We start from the raw sequence: 25,266 nt of genomic DNA on the forward strand, positions 1-25,266 counted from the left end.
TCTGCAGATCTAACAGAGTTCATACCCCCTTCTCTTTCACTTGCCTGCAGCACTAACTTCTCACAGCGAGAGAGCGACTGCACACTTGGACACGGGAAGCAATTATGCCTGAGTCTTAAACTTGACTGTCACTTTGCAAAGGTTGCACATTGTCTACCACTACCAAAACGGATTGACTTAACAGTCATGAAAGTGGATATGTTTAGGACACAAGCTGAATGGGTTAAAGCATTTTTTTCTAATTGTGTTCACGTGATTTAAATGCCCATGCATCTGCATTGTTAATGAGCGATCACTTCATTTCTAACATGGGTTGGAGTTGTCTTTGTGTGATAGTGTGTATAATGTGTGGGTATGCTTACATTTTTTCTTTTAATAATCACGCAATGATTTTAAATTCATTTTTTGGGGAAATTGATATTTATGTCATCAAGAGGAAAAGTTGTAAATCTTTTCAGGTGTTTTTCAGTTTAAATAATTTATTCAGAAATACTGCTGTAACTAAACTTGTGCACATATATGCTGCATATATAAGACAGACACAGCCACCATGAGGTTGGTGCCCCTTTTTCTTAAAGCCTTGAGTTGTTGTTTTTTTAAAAACTGGATTTCATGAGCATGGACTAACTCCCATTATGAAACTGGGGGGCACTCAGTAGCTTGGCAATTATAAGATAAGCCCAATCTGAAAGGCCCACCCTGCTCTATATTTTTCCCAGAGAACCATGGGAGCTATAATTTGCAAAATAAACATAAATTTGTATTCAATAACACCTGAAAGCGATGATTAAAAACCTAACACACAGATCAAAAACTAACTCAGAACATGCTTAGTGGGTACATGGAGGGAGTCGAGGATTGTTTTCTTGTACACTTTGATGAAAGTGAACTTCTTTTTGTAATCAAAAAGCCTTGAAAACTAGGTTTAGCTTTTGTATACAGTCTGTGTTTGGACACTTATTTTTCTTTTTTTTTCACAGTTGAAAGTAAAATATGACTGTTACCTTAGTTACAGTTACAAGTTTTCCATCAGTAGTGACTACATATGGTGGCCTGTCTGTTATATGTAGGGTATATGTTGAGAGATACTGTGTATCTTATATAAACTGATTAAGTTAATTCTCTCTGTGTTAGACATATTAGACTTTTATATAATATCTTTCATCAGTGAGTATGACTGATGAGCTTACTGTTTGTTCATAAGCCAGTCTTGATTTGATTCCTAATGTATAACATGCTGTGTGCCCTCCTCCGCTGAATTTACCTTCCTTTTCCTTTTTCAGACATACAGCTCACATAACTCTCTCCCATTCAGCTGCCTGTGTCGCACCCATGGAACCAAAATATCTCCCCCTGTATTCTCCAGCTAACACGCCTTTCGTAGTTTGTTTGGACAACATGACTTACTGCATGATATCTCATATGTATTTGTATATATCTCATGTTTTCTCTCCCCTCCTCCCCCTTTTTCCCACCTCTCCTTGTTTTTTCATATGTCATCACCACTCTCTCTTCTGTCTCTTCTCTCTTTTTCTGTCTCTTTCTTTCTCACTGTTTTTATCAGTCATTGCTTGTCCCAGGCAAAAGTCCGAGTAAATATGGACGCCGAGGCAGTGCCATAGGGATAGGAACAGTAGAAGAGGTTCATGTCTAATTCTAACTACTCTCCAACTACTTGCTTTCCGTCTTTGTTTCCTTTTCTTGTTTGCATGGCTCCTTTGCATCATAGCCAAACATGTTTCTCTGCACATTTCAGCTCCCTAATGTGTATATCAGAAACTGTGTGCTACAGACAGGATATATTATTTAAAAGGCATCATCATTTTAGTCTGTGAACATAGTCCTGCCCATTTTCCAGTGAATTAGTTGCTTTAGCAAGTCCAATCTTTTATATTTTCTAGACTAATATATGTGTGAACTGTTAAGAGTATTTGCTTCTACTCTTATTCTCTTCTCTGCTTTACTGCAGTATGTGCACACCTGCTACAGTTTTACTCTATAGTTTCATTCCAGTGTGCTTAATTCTGTATTTGTTAAAAAATAATGAATATTTATAATTTAATAAGCCCCTTACAGAGAAATTGTGAAAAACGCCCCCTGCACCCCCACTGCTCTTTGAAGCCACATTAAATAAAAGCCTCTTTTTTTTAAAGTTCTCATTTCGAGAGCATTAAAAGGGAGATTGAACGAACAAAGCAGATGCTGAGAAAGCATATTTAGTGTTAGGCTCTGGAGCTTTTAAACCCATCTTTCATCTCCCGCCTTAGTGTGCTCTGTTCTGGCTGAAAGACTGCCACCAGGGCTTGTCATTAAGCTGCTAAAAGCATATTTTAACATTTTTTTCATCATACTGACAGCTCGGAGGGAGCAGTGTTACTCTTCAGCCTGGTAATTCAGGATGATATGTTTTTGAAATTTTGCCAAACTGTTCTCTATGATACAGTACACGACAAATGAATGGTTCAGTGGTCAAAGTAACCATTAGCTCTCCTCAGTCATAAATACCTAAAGTGATAAGCTCTTGAAACGAACCTAGTTTATTATACAAGGTATTGGAAATATTTTGGCATTGTCCCTGAACGGTTTTCCTCTTTCCCTGTCAGTCTCTGATAATCCCAGGGAAAAGCCCAACCAGGAAAAAGTCTGGCCCTTTCAGCTCCCGGCGAAGCAGTGCCATCGGCATTGAAAACATTCAAGAAGTCCAGGAGAAGAGGTGGGAGAAGATTCCTGTGATCATTTACATAGCATATACCTGTAGACCATCGTCTACATAAAATAACTTTTTTTTCCTATTTTTCACACTATTTTTTTAACTTGTAGCAGTAGAGATAACTCCCCAAACACTCAGAAGACACCTGACAGTGGCCACGCCTCTCAAGATCCCAAATCTGACAATTCATCCAATCAGAGCTCTCCTGAGGTGCTCACAACTACCAAGAACAGGTATATATAATAAACAGGCTCCTACCATATCCCCTGGACACTCACTGAAAATTTTAAATAGCATGTTTTGCCATTCCTGTATTTGTGTAACTGCTGGGTAATCCTCCCTTAGGTTAACATGTAGTATCACTATACATAAGATAAAATCAGGTTGGAGTTGTTAACCCAGGGTGTAGTTCTTATCTTGTTGGCAGGGCCGCATCCATCCCTGAGGCCCACGACCTTTCCCGCTCGTCCTCCAATGCCAGCAGCTTTGCTAGTGTGGTGGAGGAGAATGAGACAGAGGCAACAGAGGAATACGACACAGGCATGGTAAGCAGTGTATCCTGTATATGTACTACATGTAGAAACACAAATTATAAATTGTATTTAAGCTATCACATTTTTGTTTTTTCACTATAATCTACATAATCTGGTTTTCTTGGTCACCTTGCCATATTCTCCAGGAGAGTCTGTCATCTGCTGGAACACCACATAAGCGAGACTCCTTCCCCTACAACACTTGGCTGGAGGACAACAACAGTAACACTACTACCACCAGTCGTGGGAGCTCCCCAGGTGAGAGAGACAGCTTTGTGAACAAGGTCCAGCGTATTAAAAGTTTAAAGGGAAGGGTTAAAGTGAAGAAAGCCCATGGTTAAGCAATGCATAATTAATGCATTCAATTCATGACTTATTGTAATAAGAAGCTAATAAATAATCATGTAGCTTTGTGATTGTAATGAGGATGTTAACATATAATAAAAAATAATATTTTTTACAAGTGTAATATATAATGAGAAATTGATATGCAACTATCTTTTCAGAATATTAATTAGCAAGTATAGTCTTTTATCTAACCTCTTTAACGTGTAATAAAGTTGACTTTCTATTTCTTCTGCAAAACAAGTAAAAGCTTTCTTTTTTTTCCAAAACATAAATGATTCATATTGTATCATTTAATATTTATATAACTGTCTATATCAGGTATGAGTCTTTTCACACATTGCTAACCTATCCTTCAGGGCCTGGTAAACCTGATCGAGCAAAGGGGATGAAACTGGAACGATCACACAATCAGCAGTCCTCATCAGTGAGTAATCAGCCAGCTCTATACTAAGATCTTGTGCTTTCATTTGTGTTCATTGCACTTTTTTCTTTTAATTTGCAGTCACAACAAATGTATGCTCTTCTGTAAGACTGACCAGTTCCTATAGACCAATACAGTCTCTGCTTTACTGTTCTGCAGTGCTGCACTAATTTCTGTGACTTGTTACTGATACCGTTCTTTTTATTTTCACTGCTCCGTGTGCAGAACTGTTAGCTCAACTCACCTGGTAGTGTCCTGGATCTCCATCTTCAGGTTGGAATTCCTCTCTGCACACTTATGGCTTTAATCCACAGGTTTACTATTTACAGATGGTTCCGAAACACAGTATCCACATGCACTAAACCAAAATGCTGCTTGTGAGCATTTGTTATACAACAGTCTTCTGTCTTAGTTTTATACATAATCCTCGTCAACAGTACTGAGGAATAAACAAAAAGAAAGCAAATCTGTGTTTTGGCAAAACTGGATTTATTTTTAAATATCACTAATTATATGAATACTATACATTCTTACACTTGTATTAAAGTTTTGACCAGAATTTTCTTCTCTTCCAAAAGCATTCCCATAAGTCACAATCCTTCTGGGAGATGAGACAAGTGCAGGCATTCGCCATGACCAGTGATGAGAAGGAAAATGAGAAAGAAGATGAAAAAAAGAGAAAAAGCCTGGCCAGTCCGCTGCTCGGTGAGGCCAGAGTTCAGCATATCTAGAGAAACCTGGAGGACACTGGAGTGGATGATGCACAGAGGGGCTCAGCTTTTGCACAGTGTTCTTTCCTTCCACTCTGTTCTTTGCCTCTTTTTTTATAACCTGACCTTTGTTCCAAAATGCACAAATATAATTGTTTTATTTGTATGAGATATTACCTTGTCTGAGTTGTCTCGTTAAAGCCGAGGTGTGCTGGTTATACACGGTAAAGACAGTGCCATTGTGCTCTCTGTTGAGACTGAGTGAAGGACTGTTGATGCAACAAGTGAACTGCCTGGATGGTTTTACCAAATCAACCACGATATTGGCTTAATGAAGATTTCCAGTGTACGTGTTATACAAAATATTTGGCATCAGATTTGAGTATTTTGTCACAAAATATCCAATGTGATAAAAAGTTCTAACATTGCTGTTAATGTGATTATTTTCTGGGTAAAATACAAGTGTAACTGCAGCAAATAACTGTGTTCTTTGCTCCAGGGCCCACTCTTACCTACCAAACTTAACATCATAGTTTGTGGTAAAGATAGCATTGTATTGTAAATACCTTGAAATGGCCTTATAATTTAAACAATTTCCCTGGCCTTCAGTTTTTTTTACCTCACTTTTTTTCACTCACGTGTTCTGCAGCCAATAACGGGAAAGCAGTATTAGATTAAATGTGAAACTAATACATTTAGAATAATTTTAAGCACACTAGTTTAAAAATTTGTGGCATAAATCTTTAAAATCTGCTAATGTATAAACATACTGTACCAATCAATGAGTGATTTAACTGATTTGTCCGTCTTAAATGTTGATATGGAGATAGCTCTCAACATTATGCTGTTTTTTTTTCTCTCTCTAATGTACTTTTTTATTTATTGATTTGGTTCCTTTTAAAGTAGTATTTATGCTGTACCTCTATGGTGACTACAAAGACTACAAACAGCCAGTCATATGCTTGTACTGTCTGTGTTGTTTTGGTGTGAACTATATTGTTGTCATCTGTAAAGCTCTGTCTATTTCAGGGGTTGGGATTTCATTGAGTGCAGTAAATTTGCAATGCAGATATATAATGAAACAGTGAACCTTTATTTGCTTTTAAAGCAAGACAAAAACGCTAAATACCACTACTGATTTTGTAAATAGATGTTAAGTTTGAGGACTGTATGTGTAATGTATAGGCAGATAATTCAAAATAGGATTGACCAATTACTGCCAAGTTAATTTTTTTGCATTTTTTATTTTGTTTTTCCATAACCTCAAATTTGAAATATTTTGAGAGGATTTTATAAATTAAGATAATTTCAGAGACTGTTCTGTTAAAGGGAAATCTCACAGTACATCCAGCTGATCATTTCAGTTGCCTTATGTTGCACACTGATGGTGTAAGCATAGCTAGTGAAGCAAACAAGTTATGGGCAGCAGGATTTACAGTGAAATGAATGTTTTGTCTTTGATGTTATTTTTGGTTTTTGTAAATAAATACCCTGAGAACTTTACCATCTATTGCATATTTCTTTCCTTGTGTTGCATTACAACATTTAGTGAAAGCTACTTAGCTGTAGCATCTTTCCATCCTTTTCTTCTCACACAAATACTATTTGTCTCAATGCCTGATAGTAGAAATCATATGGAGAAATGCCTTCATACTGTAGGTGTTCCATTTCCCACAAACTTAATGAAAGCTGAGCGAGAAACCCCCATGAATAAATGATTCGATGTGGCTGCCCACAAGCTTTCAAAACTAGAGCGATCTAAAAGTGGAGAATTCCCTGGTTATGCAACTGTGCCACATGGAGGAAAGACACATATTCAGATTTAATGAGTTAAAGGGAAATAAAACTGAGCCATAACCGAAACTAGTTTTCGAATTTTTCCCAACAATTGCAAGCCACATAAGTGCCGGCCACAGGCGTTTTAGAAATGTACAGACTTGCAAGAGAAATAGGAAAATCCAAGTTTTGAACATGCTCAATGTTTCAGTTTTATATACTGATAATTGCCTGAAGATTCATCACATTAGTAGTAGCATAAAATACTAATTAGTTAATTTTAAAAAAAACAACAACACGCTAATAAGTAAGTGTAGCACCCTCTAGGATTGAAGTACGCACGATGTAGTATAGAACAGGGTTTTTTCTGGTCTTGGCAACCCGTGAGAACTGCTCACGGATAAAACAATAAAACAAAACATCACATCAAAATGCACTCTTGTACGTAGTGTCAATTTTTGATTGATTGAATCTTTATTTTGAACATGTTGAAAAAGTACAACAAAATAGAATTAAAAGAGACAAATGAACAAAGCAAAACAAAAGGAAAACGAGCAACCACAACTCCAAATAACGTTCTTGTTCAAAAAGGAGCAGAAAGAAGTATAAGCTTATTTAATCCCACCCCTTTTCCACTATCTAGTATCAATAGACTACAGAAATACCTCCTTGCAATTACATTATATGTCATGTGTATTTTTTTTTTATATATTTTTTTTATATTTTTTTTAATATTAAAGTTATTTATTGCTTTATATATAATTTGTGCTGTGAGAAAATGAACCAGATCTGTGAATTTTAGAATTTTTGATTTTAAGAATAGTGGATTTGTATGATCTCTGTAACCAGTTTTATGGATTATCCTTATGGCCCTTTTTTGTAATATAAAGATTGATGATAGCGAACATTTGTAAGTATTGCCCCAAACCTCTGCACAGTAATTCAAATATGGTGCAATCAGGGAACAATAGAGAATGTGGAGTGATTTGTGGTCCAGAATGTGTTTTACTTTACTCAAGATTGAGACACTTCTTGAAATTTTGTTATTTTTATAAGATTTATATGAGACTTCCAGTTTAATTTATCATCTATAATCACACCAAGAAACTTATGTTCAAGTACTCTTTCAATTTCCACACCATCTAAATGAATCTGCACTTGTGCATTTCTAAGGGAATTCCCAAATAAGATAATTTTAGTTTTACTTAGATTTAGCAATAGTTTGTTCCTGTTAAACCATTTTTTAATTTTGCACATTTCTGAAGTAATTGTATCCAGCAGCTCCTTTAGATTCCCCCCAGAACAAAAAATATTTGTGTCATCTGCAAATAATACTAATTTTAATATATCAGATGCCTTACAAATATCATTTATATAGATAATAAATAATTTTGGACCCAGTACAGAGCCTTGTGGAACACCACAAGCAATGTCCAAGCATGATGAGGAATGGACACCCAGCTTCACAAATTGTTTCCTGTCACTTAAATAATTTTTCACCCATTGCAGTACAACCCCCCTGATCCCATACCGTTCCAGTTTATTAATTAATATGTCATGATTGATTGTGTCGAATGCTTTCTTGAGATCCAGAAATACTCCAGCTGCATACTGTTTCAATCAATCAAAAATCCTTAATTACAGAAAATAAAACATTTAAAATACACAAACCTCGTGAGCTGACATCCAGGAGGTGCTAAATAGTCCTTTATGGCCTTATTGCCTTATCTTCCACCTTCTTTGTCAATTATTTCCACTCTTTAAACTATATTTTCTCCATGTGTGGAGCTAACTGTGAGCTGCAGCATGCAGACACCATGTGCGCTAGCAAAAGAAAAGTGGCTGGGTGGAGACCTGAGCGATGCACTGGATTTGTCAGCCTACCACACCATATGTATAAGAATTTGAGCCCTTCTTGAACTAATCTTAAAAATAAATAAATACATATTAATATTAATACTACTCGTACCACTAATACTACTAATAAAATTATAAAAGCGATGAAACACTGTGGAGCATGACAATGCAAAGTGATAAAGAAATCCAGACCAACAGACATTTCTATCCCTACTGAAAGAAACATTCACTCTGAATGTTAGAGAAAAACTCTTCAAATATAAAGACCTTGAAATAGAAATTAAGAAAATGCCCGACAAGAAAATTACAAAAGTACCAGTGATGTTAAATTCTCTTTGTTTGGTCAGGGATGGTATGAAAAAATTACACCAACAAAATCCCTGGTAATATCAGGATAAAAGACCTCCAGCTCCTCCTCTACTTTATCCATCGAGTGAACTATTGTGCTCTCATGGTCCTGGCTTTTAAGGGATAGATTTGTAATACTACTGCTACTACTACCACTACTACTACTGATAATAATAATAATAATAATAATAAGAAGAAGAAGAAGAAGAAGAAGAAGAAGAAGAAGAAGAAGAAGAAGAAGAAGAATGGGCATTTTGTTTCAAAACAAAGCCTTAAGGAATAAAAATCTACTCGGCGGAACCTTTCTCAGCACGGAGAAAGCGGAAGCGACTTAAATGTGTGTCGCACGGAGCGGAAGTAGTTAGTTGAAGTCACATTGAAGACGGAACCTCGGGTCATAGTAATACTAGGTAACCCAACTCTTTCTTTAATTAAACGAAGTTGTTATAAACATGCCACCAAGTAGTTAAAGGCAGAAAAATTCTATCCTTAGCTTTTAATATTTGAGCGTTTTGGCGGCTTTCTCGTCCAAAGTGGAGCTGCTGGTTAACGCGCCTGTTTAGCCATGATGAGCCAGTTGGCAATTACATAATTCTTTAATTTCCTTCGGTCTCTGTTATTTCATTTATTTATTTATTTACTTACTATCTTACCGTTTGGACTTTTTATTTTCATTTTTAAATCACCCGCTGTTGGGCGCCTGATTATCCGCTGATTTAAACCTGGAGGGAGGTTAGCATCCACTATTTCTGGGTTTTGATAACAGTCATTATATAAGCCTTTCACAGTGTCCCAGCACTTAGGGTAACTCTTAAAGTAGAGATGGCTAAAGGCAGTTTTCACGCAGCTTTACTAGCCAAAACATTAATTACTGGAAACATAATTTGCTACAGTGGAAACCAGTGAGACCTACAGGTTAAGAACCTGAGAACAGCCAGTTCCCAGCTCAAGGGTCAAAATGTTTCACATTTTTGCAGTGAAATCCAATTCAAATTTTAACATCCGGTAACATATATTAAAAAGGTATTATTAATCTTTTTTTTTCTGCATTATTTTATGCATGTGACGGCAAATAGTTATTTTACTGTATTTATGTGTGAGTGTAATGCCAGAGGAAAAGTAAATTTGTTTTGTTAGTTCCATGTATGAACTTAATAGATAAAGTGATTCTGAAGTGCTTTTACCTAATATTTCTATGGTTGGAGAACTAAAACAAATGTTTGTTGTTGTTGTTGTTTTTATCTCTGGAACAAGTCACAAAATTAGTAAACAAGAAAAGGGCCAGAAAATAGTTGGCATTACTCTCAGCATTCTTTCATAAACATGTCTTAAATTAGCATAAATCAGCTACTCTGCATCTAGAATAACATAATATTCATCTGCAGCAATTTGAACAATATTTTCTATGAAATGTGATATATTAGACAGCTTGGTTGGACAAGACAGTTTACATAAAGTTAAATTGTGGGGTTTTTTTGTGGGGCTCTCAGGTGCCTCTATCAGTCTTCATCAGCAGCGAGTTTTGCTGAAAACTCTGGAACCTAAAATCTCGGTCAGATGAACGTAGACTTCATTCAGCAACCCGCAATCTTTGCAGATGGCAAGAAACCGCCAAAAGGCTGAAATTACAAATTTTCACTAGGTGGCTGGCACATGGATAAGTGACCAGTAGTTGCACTGTTACCAGGGAGTCACAGTCTAGTCTCTAGGCATGTGTGACTGGTGCTTTAGTGAACCCTGTTTTATAGACTAAATAGTAGGGCAGGGCGATATGGTCAAAAATATATATCACGATATATATTTGAAAATTTGCGATAACAATATAACTGACGATATAATTTCTGCAAGACAAAATACAACTCCACAACTTTACTAGTTTTTAACTCTGTGATGCCGCAGTGTTCGTTTGACTTTGGGACCTGAAAGGTGTCGGAGTTTTGGACCCAGTTTTGGATCACTCCGCAAGGCTCCTGACTACGGCAGCCGTAATGCTCCGGCAATCCATCAAGCGGTGGGCTTACCAAAGCCACACTAAAACATTTTTTGATAGATTTCTGTGCACCACATAAAATTGGTTCGAGGTCAGTAAGCACAACCAGAATTCATACATAAGGCACACTGTTGATTTTTGATAAAATTAAAGGATTTTAAGTGCGCCTTATAGTGTGTAAAATATGTCATACAGAAGAAAAGAATATATCGCGATATATATCGTTACCCCGCATGCTTCATATACCGTGATATGGATTTTAGGCCATATCGTCCAGCCCTAGTCTGAAGTTACTGTTACATTACTAGTTTGATTGCTGTGACAGAGCAGAGTAAGACCATACTTTGTCTTTTTTTATTGCCACAGGACCAGGGACCAGTGAGCTCATTCCTGATGACCTTGTTTGGCTAACCACTGACAATGTTTGCCTCAAAGATCATCCCTCGTCTCAGCCTATTACACAAAGCAACTTGTGAGTAAGAACAAATAGCCAAATATCTGTCTGCCTACATTCAATACTATGTTTTCTATTTCATTAAAATCTGACTTTTTTTCTTCCCCTTAATGACAAGGTGCACTTCAAGCTCATGGAGAAACTTTGAATGGATGTCTACAACCAGCTGCTTCTGCTTACTGCCCTTCACGTCATCAAAAACTGAGAAACTACTCAACAGCGGCAGACAACAGGTCCCCTCCGCGATGGGTCCAGCTTGAGCCGGAGCTGGACGAGGCTCTCATACCACGTAAACTGTCAGTAAGTCCCCTGGAGAGCTGGCTCTCACTACGCTACTCCCTCCCTCCGCTGCTGGAGTCCACTCAGCCACAGGAGGATGTAGAGCTGCTGGAGGAGAAGGTGCTGCCGCCTATCTCCGTCCCCGTTTTGGAAGACGGGGAGGGTACAGTAACACCACTCAGATGTAAGAATGTTCTAGAGATACGGCGGCGGAAGATGAACCGGCATAAATACAAGAAGCTGCAAAAACGGACTAAGTTCTTGAGAAAGAGGGTGCTGGAGGGCCGAGGAAAGAAGAAGCAGGTGGGACTTTTCTTTCACATCTATCAGACCATTTCTTTTTTTTCCCACTATGATGTCTTGAGGTTTGATAAAAAATGCAATCATTGTTTTATTCCTTCCAATTCATCATTGTGTGTCTGATTTGCACTAGTTACAGTTTTCCAAAGCTAGATGAATATAAAACAGCCAGCTTTGTGTCTTTATTATATACAGAAACGCTTTGAGGAGGATCTGAAGAAGATTTGGATGCGAGCGGGACTGAAGAAGGCTCCAGAGGGATGGAGCACACCTAGGATCTTCATTAAACAGCATGGAAACAGAAGGAACTGAAAAATTCTGATTAAAGTCTGCGTCCCAACGTTTACCCTGGATGACTCTCCACACATCACACTGTTCTAACAATCAACCTGCCGTGTGTGCTTTTCACTTTAATTAAAGCATATTTGAGTGATGAGCTAAATAATGGTGTAGATAGTCTAATAAAGAACTCCCTCTGTGAAGCTCAAGGTGTGATGTGTCTGAATTTCTATTTTTGTTTTTTTCACCTCCAGGCTGACTTTCAGTGTCAGCTACTTCAGCAATTGTTCTTTTTCTTGTTGTACTGTAGATGGCAGTATTGTGCAAATAATGCTAACTGAAGTTTATGCTGCAAATAACTCACAAAGGAAGAAAGTGGTGTGGAAGTTTCCAACATGAAAAAACTCTTCATGTGGGACACGTAGAACAAAATAAAATGCCAACGTAACCACATACATTGTAGCTATCACTTAATATTTAATTTAAAAGCTGCAAATCATCTGTTTCATTATAAGATGATTTTCTAGCAGCTGTCAGTCGCACTAAAATTTTGGGATTATTGTAAAGTGTTTGGTTTAACGGAGATTTGTGTTTTTGGGTGCAGTTATCCGAAATGCAGTTAAGATACCAGTGTTCTATAACAAAATGCAATTGTGCAATTTAGTGCGGATATTTGTGAAGTGTTTAGCACTATTGCAGTGTTGGATTTCATTGGCTAGCGGAGGGTGGGACTTGTGTAGACTCAGTCTGCATGAACACAAAGTCCTGCTGCTGCTGGGTGAACTTCAGGCGCTCCTTTATCAGTTCTTGCAAGAACCTCCTCTGACGGGCTTTTAACATCTGACAATTTTGATAAATAGTTCCTCCTCGACATGGCTCTCCTTCAGAGTAAGTGAAGTCCTCTTAAGTCGTCTCACTTTTAAAAGAAAAAAAAAAGACGCTTGCTAAATTTTTCTTTGTGCCATAATTGCATCCAGGTCAGTCGGTAACAAAAGCAGACTCCTTTGCCAGGTTTGCTTTGCCTCAGCTAAATACTTTTCTGATCCTTTTCATTATTCTTCGCTCACAGAGTCTCTGTAAGCTATTATATGTAACTGTAAATATCTTGCATCTGTATTTTTCACTGCTTTTTGGGTTTTGTTTTTGCTGTACACGCATTTTTCCAAACTCAGTTAACCGATGCAAGATTAATGTAATGTGTTTTCATGCTTTGTATTGATAACCAATGATCTTCATCATTTTAACCTTTTTTATGTTATTTTTACATTTAAAGCCCCTTGTAGGTATGAACATCTAATCTCAAACTACGGCCCTGTACACTTTCTAACTTTTTTTGTTCAAAGTGATCTATTCAATAAAATAGATCAAATGCAATCAGATTGGGCCCGGCATGTTGATACAGTAGACAGGCCATAGTTTGTGACTCTGGGATTTTTTATGGCTTCAACCCAATGTGTTTCCAGTTAACTGCGGTCTGAGTGGAGGAGTCAGCACAATCCAGCAGCCAGTCATTATATGTGTCAGTAATGAGTGTTTCACCACGAGTGGGTCTTTTGGAGTCCAGACGGCGTGGAGGAGAGGGAGCAGGAGGGGGATCCAACCATCATAAACACAGTTTATGATGGTTGGATTCAACTTAATGAACGGCCACAAAGCAACAGGGCATGGAAAAGATTCGAAGTGCTGTTTTGACTCAAACAAGTTTGTAAACATGTAGCTACTCAGAAAATGACAAGGTCACGATAAGGTAGCATATTTATGCTCTGGAAAATCCTCGCAGGCAATCCCCTGAAATTTTGAGCTCAATTTGTCCTCCATAAGGTTAGAGAAGATGCCCACACACTGAGATGTTGCTGATGTTGCTTTGGCAGCTATGACATTTGGGCGCCATCAGATCATCTGAACATGATAAATGACCTCAAAATTACAGACGTCACCTAATTATTCCACGTGAAGATGAAACTCATGTAAATCTGCAGAAAGCAATCCATACACAAATAATCCAGCATGTTTGCAGTGGTTTAGAATGTAATTAGTGAACGTAATCAGTGCTAACACGCTGTTTCCACAGGACGGTCAATAAGCCCTCCAGGCCTCTGAATGTATCTTTGTATGTTTAGCTGAGTCTGCAGCTGCACAGATTTGTCTGATTTATTTTCAACCTGTGACGGGGCTGTGAGCAAACTTCACACTTGAACAACATCGGTGAATCACAGACTTTATGCTGAGTAAACTCATTCTTTATGTTTAAATCATACTTAAAACGTTTTGCTATTTTACCTTCAGGTTGAGATTTTAATGAGCGATTCAACGTGTGTGAGTTTGGGGAGTAAAATGACAGCAGTGATTTTGCACTCTATTTGGCAAATGTCTGTTATTATCACTAGTAATTCAATAGCCCCTTGTTAAGTCTTACTGTTAAAACAGCCTCATGAGTCAACAGCCTGTGTGTGTCTGATGACAGACAATTAAAGGGGCTGAGACGCTTTGTTTTTACCATCTGCAGGAAAGTTTTTGCCCTACTGTAGAAAAGCCAGGAAAGTTTTCCAGGATGAGGTCTCCTCTCTGATGCCAGTGTGTGTGCTGAAGTCATTTTGTCCAGCTTGAAGTGTTATTTAGTTTACTGCATCGAAGAACAGTAGCAGAGGTATTCTCATAGTCTAATGGTGAAGATAGCCAACATAGCTAAAACTGCTAAACCAGTTACTGACTTGTGTTGTATGTCAAACCCTGCATTTAACCATGCATACAAAAAAACAATACAATGCAATAATTGTTGCAAGTTTCCACTCATTATTTGCTCCTCTGGATAACATTCAGTAAATCTAAATACTTTACACAGTTTAAAAATGACCAGAGCCAGTTCATACCAGTGTTATCTCACTAACACTGGCTCCCAGTATATTTAAAGTGTTATTCGTCACATTTTGAAAGTGCTTCGTGGTGTAATTTCTTGAGATATTTCTGACCTCTTAGTATAAGCATACCTTAAAATCCCCAGGCTGAGGTCTTGTAACTCTTCCAGAGGCCCAGTTTAAGACAAGAGGGGGCAGAGCTTCTACAGTTAGTGCCTCCGGCCTCTGAAATGACCTGCACAGAGGAAGTCAGTCATCTCATCTTAAAATGGAACCTAATGTTCTCTTACTTTTATCTTTTTTATCACTGTGATTTTAAAAGCTGACGAGCTCGTGACGATTTATTGATTTGCCACCGTACTTGCATGAAACATTTCAAAGCTTGAAAGAAGATTCACTGCATTACTGAAATAAATCTTGTCTCTATAGTTTATAATAACAAGTACCGGTATGGTGAAAACAAACAGGTGTTTGGTCTGGTTCCGAGACTTTTGACACTTGGGAGTTTGACTGGAGTGCGCCGAATAACAGCCTGGTGCTTCATCCCTTCAGGATCACGGCCTTGCGACAAGCCAGCAGCAGCCGAGATGAATGGGGGCTCTGTATGCTTTGGCTGCATACATCTCTGCCCGCCTTTCAGTAAACAGACGGGAAATAGCACTGTGGGAAAAATGCATTAGAAATAGCAAATGTGCTGTCGGAAAATCCCTAGAGTGAGCAAACACAAACAGCGAAATGTATTTCCAGAGTGTGTTGTTGACATCTGGTGTGTTTGCCTACTTTTGTCTTCCTTTGCTGAACTTCTGTTTTAAAGCGTTACCTTTTCACCACGTGCTTGTTTCTTCAGCTTCACTCTATCTCTTTTAAATTGTCCTCTCACTGAACCCACATCTGCTCAGACTCTGAAAGTTTTCAGTGTTGGGTCAGTACGAGATCAAAGCTAAACTCTCCAGGCACTTCAACCAATTTGTGGGTGGAAGCGCTTGAAGTGTTTCTCAAGAATTAATCAGTGGAAATATGTGGAGACAAATCTACGGTATATAACGCAGCATCAGCAGGCTGTGTGAATTAAAATCATCAGTAGGATAAAACTCTAATCATCCTGGATTTTGTTTTTTTCAGTTCTTGCTGTGCTCTTCCTGCCGGGAGGTAAGAGACTTTTTTTTTTTAGGCACAGCATATTATTTTGGATTATTTATATTTACATCTTTGCTGCACTGAATTTGTGACTACATGTGTTTATATTCTGTGTCAGCTTGGGGACAGAGCAGCAGCAGCAGGCTTGGTGTAGTGGTGGAGGCGAAGAACATCACTCTTCCCGCGGGATCTAAGGCCATCCTGCCCTGTCACAGCCCCCGCATGGTGTGGATCCGGGACAGACTGAAGGACCGTCAGAGGGTAGTGCACTGGGACTTGGTCCGCAGCAGCCCGGAAAATTCTGTGGAACGAGTCTTGGACATGTCACCTGGGGCCAACCAGAGGATCTACAACGCCTTCAACAAGGGCCGCGTTTTCATCCCAGACTCTGCATTCAGTGATGGCAACTTCTCCCTTACTATCAACAGTGAGACTTTTCATTCTTTTTTGCAGTAGCACTATGAACGTTGTTCCATCCATCCATCCATCTTCATCCGCTTTATCCGGGGCCGGGTCGCGGGGGCAGCAGCCTAAGCAAAGAGGCCCAGACCTCCCTCTCCCCAGCCACGTCCTCCAGCTTATCCGGGGGAATACCAAGGCGTTCCCAGGCCAGCCGAGAGATATAATCTCTCCAGCGTGTCCTGGGTCTGCCCCGGGGCCTCCTCCCGTTGGGACATGCCTGGAACACCTCACCCAGGAGGCGCCCAGGGGGCATCCTTGTCAGATGCCCGAACCACCTCAGCTGGCTCCTTTCGATGTGGAGCAGCAGCTGCTCTACTCTGAGCCCCTCCCGGATGGCCAAACTTCTCACCCTATCTCTAAGGGAGAGGCCAGCCACCCTTCGGAGGAAGCTCATTTCTGCCGCTTGTATCCGCGATCTCGTTCTTTCGGTCACTACCCACAGCTCGTGGCCATAGGTGAGGGTAGGGACGTAGATCGACCGGTAAATTGAGAGCTTCGCTTTTACACTCAGCTCCCTCTTCACCACGACGGACCGGTGCAGCGTCTGCATTACTGCAGCCGCAGCCCCAATCCGTCTGTCGATCTCCGGCTCCCTTCTCCCATCACTCGCGAACAAGACCCCGAGATACTTGAACTCCTCCACTTGGGGCAGGAACTCATCCCCGACCCGGAGTGGGCACTCCACCCTTTTCCGGCTGAGAACCATGGCCTCAGATTTGGAGGTGCTGATCCTCATTCCCGCTGCTTCACACTCGGCTGCGAACCGTTCCAGTGCAAGCTGGAGGCCCTCACCGGATGAAGCCAACAGAACCACATCATCTGCAAAAATCAGAGATGAGATTCTGAGGCCACCAAAGCGAAAGCCTCCGCCACTTGGCTGCGCCTAGAAATCCTGTCCATAAAAATTATGAACAGAACCGGAGACAAAGGGCAGCCTGACGGAGCCCATCACCCACCGGGAACGAGTCCGACTTATTGCCGGCAATGCGAACCAAGCTCTTGCAACGGTTGTATAGGGATCGAATGGCCCGTAGCAATGGGCCAGACACCCCATACTCCCGCAACACCTCCCACAGGACACCCCGAGGGACACGGTCGAATGCCTTCTCCAAGTCCACAAAACACATGTAGACTGGTTGGGCAAACTCCCATGCACCCTCAAATATCCTGGAGAGGATAAAGAGCTGGTCCAGTGTTCCGCGACCAGGACGAAAACCGCATTGTTCCTCCTGTATCCGAGGTTCGACTAGCGGACGAACTCTCCTTTCCAGCACCCTGGCATAGACTTTCCCAGGGAGGCTGAGGAGTGTGATCCCCCTGTAGTTGGAACACACCCTCCGGTCCCCTTTCTTAAAGATGGGGACCACCACCCCGGTCTGCCAGTCCACAGGTACTGCCCCTGATCTCCACGCAACATTGCAGAGGCGTGTCAACCAGGACAGCCCTACAACGTCCAGAGCCTTCAGGAACTCGGGGCGGACCTCATCAACACCAGGGGCTCTGCCACCAAGGAGTTGTTTAACTGCCTCAGTGACCTCGCCCCCGGAAATTGGCGGGTCGTTCCCCTCATCCCCAGACTCTGCTTCCTCCTCGGAAGACGTGTCAGTGGGATTAAGGAGGTCCTCGAAGTATTCCTTCCACCGCCTGACAATTTTCTCAGTCGACGTCAGTAGCGCTCCGCCAGCACTATACACAGTGCAGGTAGAGCACCGCTTTCCCCTCCTGAGACGCCTGACGGTTTGCTAGAATCTCTTCGAGGCAGTCCGAAAGTCTTTTTCCATGGCCTCTCCGAACTCCTCCCACACCCGAGTTTTTGCTTCAGCCACTGCCCGAGCCGCATTCCGCTTGGCCTGTCGATACCTGTTGGCTGCCTCCGGAGTCCCACAGGCTAACCAAGCCCGATAGGACTCCTTCTTCAGCCTGGTGGCTCCCTTCACCCCTGGTGTCCACCATTTGGTTCGGGGATTACCACCACGGCAGGCACAAACCACCTTGCGGCCGCAGCTCAATGCAGCAGCTTCGGCAATGGAGACGCTGAACATGGTCCATTTGGACTCAATGTCCCCAGTCTCCCTCGGAATGCTGTTGAAGCTCTGCCGGAGGTGTGCGTTGAAGATCTCGCGGACTGGGGCCTCTGCTAGACGTTCCCAGCACACCCTCACTACGCGTTTAGGTGCACCAGGTCTGTCCAGCGTCCTCCCCCGCCACCTGATCCAACTCACCACCAGGTGGTGATCAGTTGACAGCTCAGCCCCTCTCTTTACCCGAGTGTCCAGAACATATGGTCGCAGGTCTGCTGATACGATTACAAAATCGATCATCGACCTACGGCCTAGAGCGTCCTGGTGCCACGTGCACCAGGACGCTGTTCGAACAGGGTGTTCGTTATGGCCAAACTGTGATTAGCACAGAAGTCCAATAACAAAGCACCGCTCGGGTTCAGATCAGGGAGGCCGTTCCTCCCAATCACGCCCCTCCAGGTCTCGCTGTTGTTACCCACGTGAGCATTGAAGTCTCCCAGCAGGACAACAGAGTCTCCAGGTGGAGCACCCTCCAGCACCCCCCCCCCCAGGGACTCTAAGAAGGCTGGGTACTCTGAACTGCCACTCGGCGCATAAGCGCAGATGACAGTCAGGACCCGTTCCCCGACCCTAAGGCGCAGGGAACAAACCCTCTCGTCCACCGGGAAAAACCCCAACGTACCGGCAGCAAGCCGGTACGTTGGGGATATTAGAATACCCACCCCAGCCCGCCGCCTCTCACCAGGGGCAACTCCAGACTGAGACAGAGTCCAGCCCCTCTCCAGGAGACTGGTTCCAGAGCCCAAGCCATGTGTAGAGGTGAGCCCGACTATATCTAGCCGGTACCTCTCAACCTCAAGCACTAACTCAGGCTCCTTCCCCACCAGAGAGGTGACATTCCATGTCCCTATTGCCAGTCTTGGCAACCGGGGGTCAGTCCGCCAGGGCCTCCGCTCCTGGCCGCCACCCAGCACACAATGCACCCGACCCCTATGGCGCCTCCTGCGGGTGGTGGGCCTGCGGGAGGATGGGCCCATGTCTCCTCTTCGGGCTGTGCCCGGCCAGGCCCCATGAACTAAGGCCCGGCCACCAGACGCTCGCCCTCGGGCACCCTCCCCGGGCCTGGCTCCAGGGCGGGGCCCCGGTAACCCTATCCCGGGCAGGATAAACTGTTCCCTCGGTGTCCTTTTCATAAGGGTCTTGTTGTTCGTGCTGAGTTATAATTTTAATATAATTAAGTTAATTTTATTTTAATAATATTTATTTATTTTCAGATGTGGCAGCAACCGACAAAGGAGTTTATACTTGTAATTTACACCATCACTACTGTCAGATTCACCAGTCTATGCAAATCCATGTTGATGTCACTAAGTCAGGTGAGGCTATCTGATCTAAAATACTATATTTGTTTCTTGAATTGTGATGTATAATTACATTTAATTACATTTAATTGTGTATTTAATTACACCTAAAAATGTATTACACCTGAATGTGTTTCCAGCTCGTAAAGAGAAGCGGTACTTGGATGGAGAGAAGACTGTGTTTGTGGTCCTGTTGGGCAGCTCAGTGGTATTGCCTTGTGTGAACCGGCGCCCCCTGTGGCGAGAGGGTCTTCAGGAGGACCAGCAGCAGGTGGCCCACTGGGACTTCCAGCCTCCTGGAGTGCGTCCTGATAAGGCCGACCGACTGGTGGACCTGTACGCCTCCGGAGAGCGTAGGGATTACGGACCTCTCTTTGCCCAGAGCAAGATGAGTGTGGCAGAGGATGCTTTTACACTAGGAGACTTCTCACTGTTCATCTCCGACCTGAGGCCCGCTGATAAAGGCCTTTACTCCTGCCACCTGCACCATCACTACTGTGGTCTCCATGAGAGGCGCATCTTCAGACTAACTGTGGGACCTCCACTCATGCCTGATTCCACTCCAGCACCCAGAATTTTCCAGAATGATGAACCAGATCCAAGTAAGTAACAAAAATCCTTAGAAATTTGTTTTCCCACAACATAGTCATGGTAAATGGTTTTTCCTCTATGTTTTTTTTGGCTGAACTGTGCACAGAGAAATAAGACCGCTCCTGGGTTTTTTTGTTATATTTATAGGCATAGTTGGTCAGTTAAATCAGTTCTTCCTCCTGCCAACTTTCTCCTCACTCCTCCCTGTTTTTGTGTTTGAGCTGAAGAGGGAGGAGCCAAGGAATGCAGGAGCTAGTTGAGAAAGAAAGAAAGAAAGAACGAAAGAAAGAAATTCTTTCATATACTTGTTTATTTGGTTTTGCAGATTGGATAGAATAGAGATATCTATTTGCATCTTTTGCTTAAAAAGCTGTCTACAGTTTTTAATCGACTGTAATGGAAGTGCTCTCATTTTCCTCACAAACTGCTTCATTTAGAGCTTTTTTTTATTTGTTTATCTAGACATATTTTAGCTAGACTGAGCAGAGGAATGGGTTTCAGCATCCAGTACTTTTTGGAGTGGATGGTCACATCCTGTGTTTTTGGTTTTTTGTTCCTCATTTTTCCAGAAGTCTAAACCAGGCATCTAGACCTGTTATACTGCTTCTCCACTTTTGTTTTGTTTTTTTTCCAGTCTCTCCTTCGTTTCTCTGGTAGAGGCATATTTATCAGCAGTTACAGGAAGTCTGGCCCATCTGTTCAACATCTGGGCCAGCTGCGACATGAAAGAGCAAAGTAAGGGGAGGGTATGAAAGTACGTGTTAGACTATAGATTCTCCTCCCCTTTAAAGAAATGACAGCCAATTTAAAATTTATGCTAGAAAGAAATGCATGTGTGATGCATTTTTTCCTGCCCACTTAGCTCTTATCTGCACCTCGCTGAGCTTGTTAGACAAAAAAAACAACTATTTCTATTCACCCACATTACATTACAAGCATCATGGGAACTTTTCACAGCTTTTCACTTTGTTGTCGTAGTTATTGATGACATGAAACAAAAATAAAAAGAAGTTATTCCTTGTAATCATGAGGGAAGCATTTTGTGAGCTGTCACCAGTTCAAGAGAGATATCAGCCTCTGAAAAGAAGATGATTCCTTTTATTTCATTGACTTGCAAATGATGTGTATCCCACCATTTGAAAAAAAAAAGCCATTAAAGCATACACACTTGATCTGTTAAGAAAATGGTAATAGACCACTGCTACAGCATGGCTGGAGATCTCCTCTCAGCAGTTGTGCTGTAGAGACAATGACCTTGGGTATGTCTTTGCATTTTCATGCATATTAGGCACATTATGCAATGACAGCTTTATTTGCCATCAGTGTATACATAGACCCCCTTAGAGGATGTTGGTAATTAAGTTAGAATAAATATTTTTTCTGTTGACTGGCTGGTTTTTAATGCATAACAACAGATACACCATTGCATGTTTTCCTCATTAGTTCTTTGTTAGTTTAGACTGTTCTTTTGAGCTGCTAATGAAAGACTAGAGATTAAACAATTTTAGTATTTTCTGTGATTAAACTGCTTTTTAATTTATGACCAATTACTGGTGTATATTAGCAACACATCTATAAGCGTACTTTTTGCAGAAGTAGTCGTGATATAACACATTATGGTTTGAAATAATGATTAAAGAAAATATAAACAGTTCTCTATTTGTTATGTTTTTGAAATTATGTGTAACTATGTAGATGTATAAATGTGGTGCATTGGGACAGTTCAGGTCACTGTGAAACCCTTTGCTGCCTGCCATGTTTAGAGCGGCCTGCCAGATGGTAGACTTCACTGCTAAACTCTGCTGAAGGTGTCACAGATTTATTTTCCATACATGCTCAAACCAGGCTTCTGTGTTTGTTAGAAGAGCACTTTTAAAATGAAAAAGTAATTCAGACATGCAGACAGACCACATTACAGACTTTGTCTCCCTTCCCTCACACTTCTCCACTTTACTGGTCAGCCTGTGTTTTTCTGGGGAGAAAAAAATAACAGCTGCATGACATCAGGTCTGGAAGTCATTACTGCCAAACAGCATCTTGACATTTAACTCTCTGCTCTCCCTGCTCCAGTGTTTTGCTTTTGGGAACAAATGAAAAAGAGCCTCTGGAGGAATGAAAACCTCTACTTGTGTGGAACTACATTTCATTTTGATCCTTGTTTATTGCCATTAGTTTAATCCAATGCAGCAATACAATAAATCTCATTTAAAATATGAGCATGAAATCCCCAGGATACATTGCATTGTTTGGTTTTAGGGTTTATTGAGTTCACTCAATATTTAGCATGTGTAATATTCAGTAATTCTTGGAGAGTTAATTAGGTTATTGAAGAAGGAATTTTATTTTATTCCGTTTCTTTTCTCAGGCGAAGGGGTCGAGCCTCCACGTGTGGTTAATGTCTTTATCCCCGAGCATCGAAGTTATTTCATGCAACATTTGGGCTACTTCCTGGCAACATTCTTACTGCTGGGGTTTATCGTCATTGCTCTTATTATGCTGACTCGACGGCGCAAAAAGAGAGGTATTTTTTATTACAACATTCCTGCTTGGTTGTTACTTGTATATTGCAACCTGATTGTGTTTCTTAGCATCATAAAAAGCATATTTATCAGAGTTACATTTTGTTATTATTGTGTGCGCTTGAGTTTTTTTTTCTGTTTTTTACAGGGCTGGAGTATGAGCTGGGTCGATCCCAACGGTAATGCATTATCATGTGGTTAATGTTATGCTGCTTTAACTTTACATTAAATCTAACATTAACTTCTTCACAGGGGAACCGCAATCGCTGGAGGTGAAGTAGCTTTAGACTGCACAGAGCTGAATTGCTGTAACCAAGAGCCTTTGAATTCAGGTGCAGTAAACTTCACCCAAACGCATTAAATACGCACACTTCGCTTTCCATCCACAGCTCATTTTCTGTGTGTCTACTTTAATCGACAGAGTACAAAAACAACATAATGAAAGAGCGCGATATGGCTAAAGACTGCAATAAGGGTGAGCAGAAACTGTGTATTTCAGTGAGTAAACACAACAATTAGCATCTTTTCAGCAGATTTTGGTGTTACGATTTCCCTTTCTCACCTCCTCATGCAGAATTTGATGGGAAGATGTGGAAGTGAATGTGATATTTCTGAGACGCCGCTGGCAGGTCCAGGGCAAACACGGGAAGAAATACAGGACCATGGAGAAAAAGGAGAAAATCAGGAAACCCAGGAGAGGACAGGAGGAATGCTCCCTCTGCTGTAACCCTAGCACACAAAGCTTTTTCAGTAAAGGATATCATCTTTCTTTTTTTTTCTTTTTTCTTTTTTTTACCCGATTTCAAAATTAATACACACACACACACACACACACACACACACACACACACACACACACACACACACACACACACACATATATATATGTGTGTATATGCATAGATATTTTTTTCCTTCTCACCAGCTGTTATAACCATATGGTTAAACTTATATTTGATCCTTCCTCTTTGCATTCAGTGTTTTGTTTATATTAAATACAAAGCATTTTCTTATATAATGTTTTTAAAATATGTTTTTTAACTATATGCATGCTCTTTATTGAGGTACCGGTATGTTTTATTATGTACTGCACATGCTTATGGAGCTACAAGCTTACGGCTCTTTTTAATTGTTGAAATCTGGATATTTCCTTTTCTTTTTTTGCATAAATTCTGCTGTAGTGTAAAGCACATAAATCATAATGTTTCATAATTCAATTTACTGTATGTTGTAGACATTTTCAAATGTTGTTTGGAAACGAGTATGACTTTATTCTAGCTACACAAAAACAGATCTCAACAGTGGTGACAAAGGGACTACCCTGTTTTGTGGATTTTTCTTACAGAAAGGCAGATTAAAATTCTCCTCCCCATAAGTTACCCAAACTGACATTGTGTACAGTTACCTGGTTCACTGAAAATTTATCAGGTGAAAAGTAATGTTGTTACTTTTATGACAATGGACTATAGGCTCAGTCTGTGCAAACTCAGGAAAATTCTCGAACCATTCTTGTTTGCATCAAACAACAATAATGTACCCTGGTTTGTAAAACACTGAATTTTCGTGAATGAATCTTCTGGTTAGTGATACAGGAATCTGTTATCAACTGTGTAGCTGTACTTCTGTGAGGAAAAATAGTGTCTACTATATCAGTAATGCTAAATTGTAAAATGTAGATTAGCCTTTTTTTTAAACTATTTCTTGCATTTCTCTCTGGCTCACCTGCACACTTTAATGTTCCTCTCCTCTAATAAAGATTTCTTCTGCTCACAACAGCAAACACTACATTTGCTTCAAGTGGCTTCCTTAGTTTCCCAAGAAACCACACGTGAGCCAATTAGTCAATTTATCTTAGACCTTAAATTTTGACATGTCTAACCTAGAAATGTATGCACCCAAACTATGCACGTTACAAGTTCTGCTAACTTGAAAGACTCCTGTACTCTCCTTTTCTCTCACAATTGTTAGTTTTTCAGTAGGTGTGCATCCACCCCTTATCATTCCACATCTGTTCTTGTGAAATCAAAGTTAACAAGAGCTAATCAAAATATTGGGTATTTGTCTTGGTATATGAGATGGGGACCACAAGTGGGACACCTGGTCATTCTAGAGTCCAAAGACATTAGCCCACTTAATCTGGTGAACGGATGACCAAGAAACTTGTGATGAATAAGTAAAAGAAAAATCTGCATGAGTATGTTATTTCTACAATATACTAATAAGACAATTTTGGCCTCATATATTTTGGGCTTCCCTTTATTTTCATAAGAATAAAAATAACTGATGAATAAATATCGGATGAAAGCTTGAATTTA

General features: G+C 40.7%; 3 protein-coding genes across 6 annotated transcripts in view; all 3 read left to right on the forward strand.

The window, feature by feature from the left end:
* LOC309697636 (rap1 GTPase-activating protein 1-like) overlaps positions 1-4,708 on the forward strand; it is a 44,938-nt gene extending 40,230 nt beyond the window's left edge. For 2 of the 4 annotated variants that reach the window (XM_082519701.1, XM_082519703.1), the window contains 8 exons: positions 1,565-1,642; positions 2,604-2,713; positions 2,821-2,943; positions 3,120-3,255; positions 3,390-3,501; positions 3,948-4,015; positions 4,238-4,285; positions 4,591-4,708. In XM_082519701.1, the coding sequence (XP_082375827.1) occupies positions 1,565-1,642; positions 2,604-2,713; positions 2,821-2,943; positions 3,120-3,255; positions 3,390-3,501; positions 3,948-4,015; positions 4,238-4,246 (636 nt within the window). In that variant the 3' untranslated portion in view covers positions 4,247-4,285; positions 4,591-4,708. The remainder of the gene's footprint in view (positions 1-1,564; positions 1,643-2,603; positions 2,714-2,820; positions 2,944-3,119; positions 3,256-3,389; positions 3,502-3,947; positions 4,016-4,237; positions 4,286-4,590) is intronic. The other 2 variants (XM_082519702.1, XM_082519704.1) reach the window with 1 other exon arrangement.
* Positions 4,709-9,004: 4,296 nt separating this feature from the next.
* aurkaip1 (aurora kinase A interacting protein 1) lies at positions 9,005-12,208 on the forward strand. The gene is made up of 4 exons (XM_082520272.1): positions 9,005-9,113; positions 11,060-11,165; positions 11,266-11,729; positions 11,922-12,208. The coding sequence occupies exons 2-4, from the start codon at positions 11,114-11,116 to the stop codon at positions 12,036-12,038; spliced, it is 633 nt and encodes a 210-aa protein (XP_082376398.1). The 5' UTR covers positions 9,005-9,113; positions 11,060-11,113; the 3' UTR covers positions 12,039-12,208.
* A 516-nt stretch (positions 12,209-12,724) lies between these two features.
* Positions 12,725-24,736, forward strand: LOC309697105 (matrix remodeling-associated protein 8-like). The gene is made up of 10 exons (XM_082518760.1): positions 12,725-12,893; positions 15,983-16,009; positions 16,116-16,424; positions 19,755-19,856; positions 19,982-20,443; positions 22,798-22,953; positions 23,100-23,130; positions 23,204-23,283; positions 23,373-23,426; positions 23,526-24,736. Exons 1-10 carry the CDS (start codon positions 12,878-12,880, stop codon positions 23,549-23,551), a joined length of 1,263 nt encoding a protein of 420 aa, XP_082374886.1. The 5' UTR covers positions 12,725-12,877; the 3' UTR covers positions 23,552-24,736.
* The last annotated feature ends 530 nt before the right edge of the window (positions 24,737-25,266 follow it).

The sequence above is a fragment of the Aulonocara stuartgranti genome (genome assembly GCF_965226115.1).
Source record: "Aulonocara stuartgranti genome assembly, chromosome: 20".
Taxonomy (NCBI): domain Eukaryota; kingdom Metazoa; phylum Chordata; class Actinopteri; order Cichliformes; family Cichlidae; genus Aulonocara; species Aulonocara stuartgranti.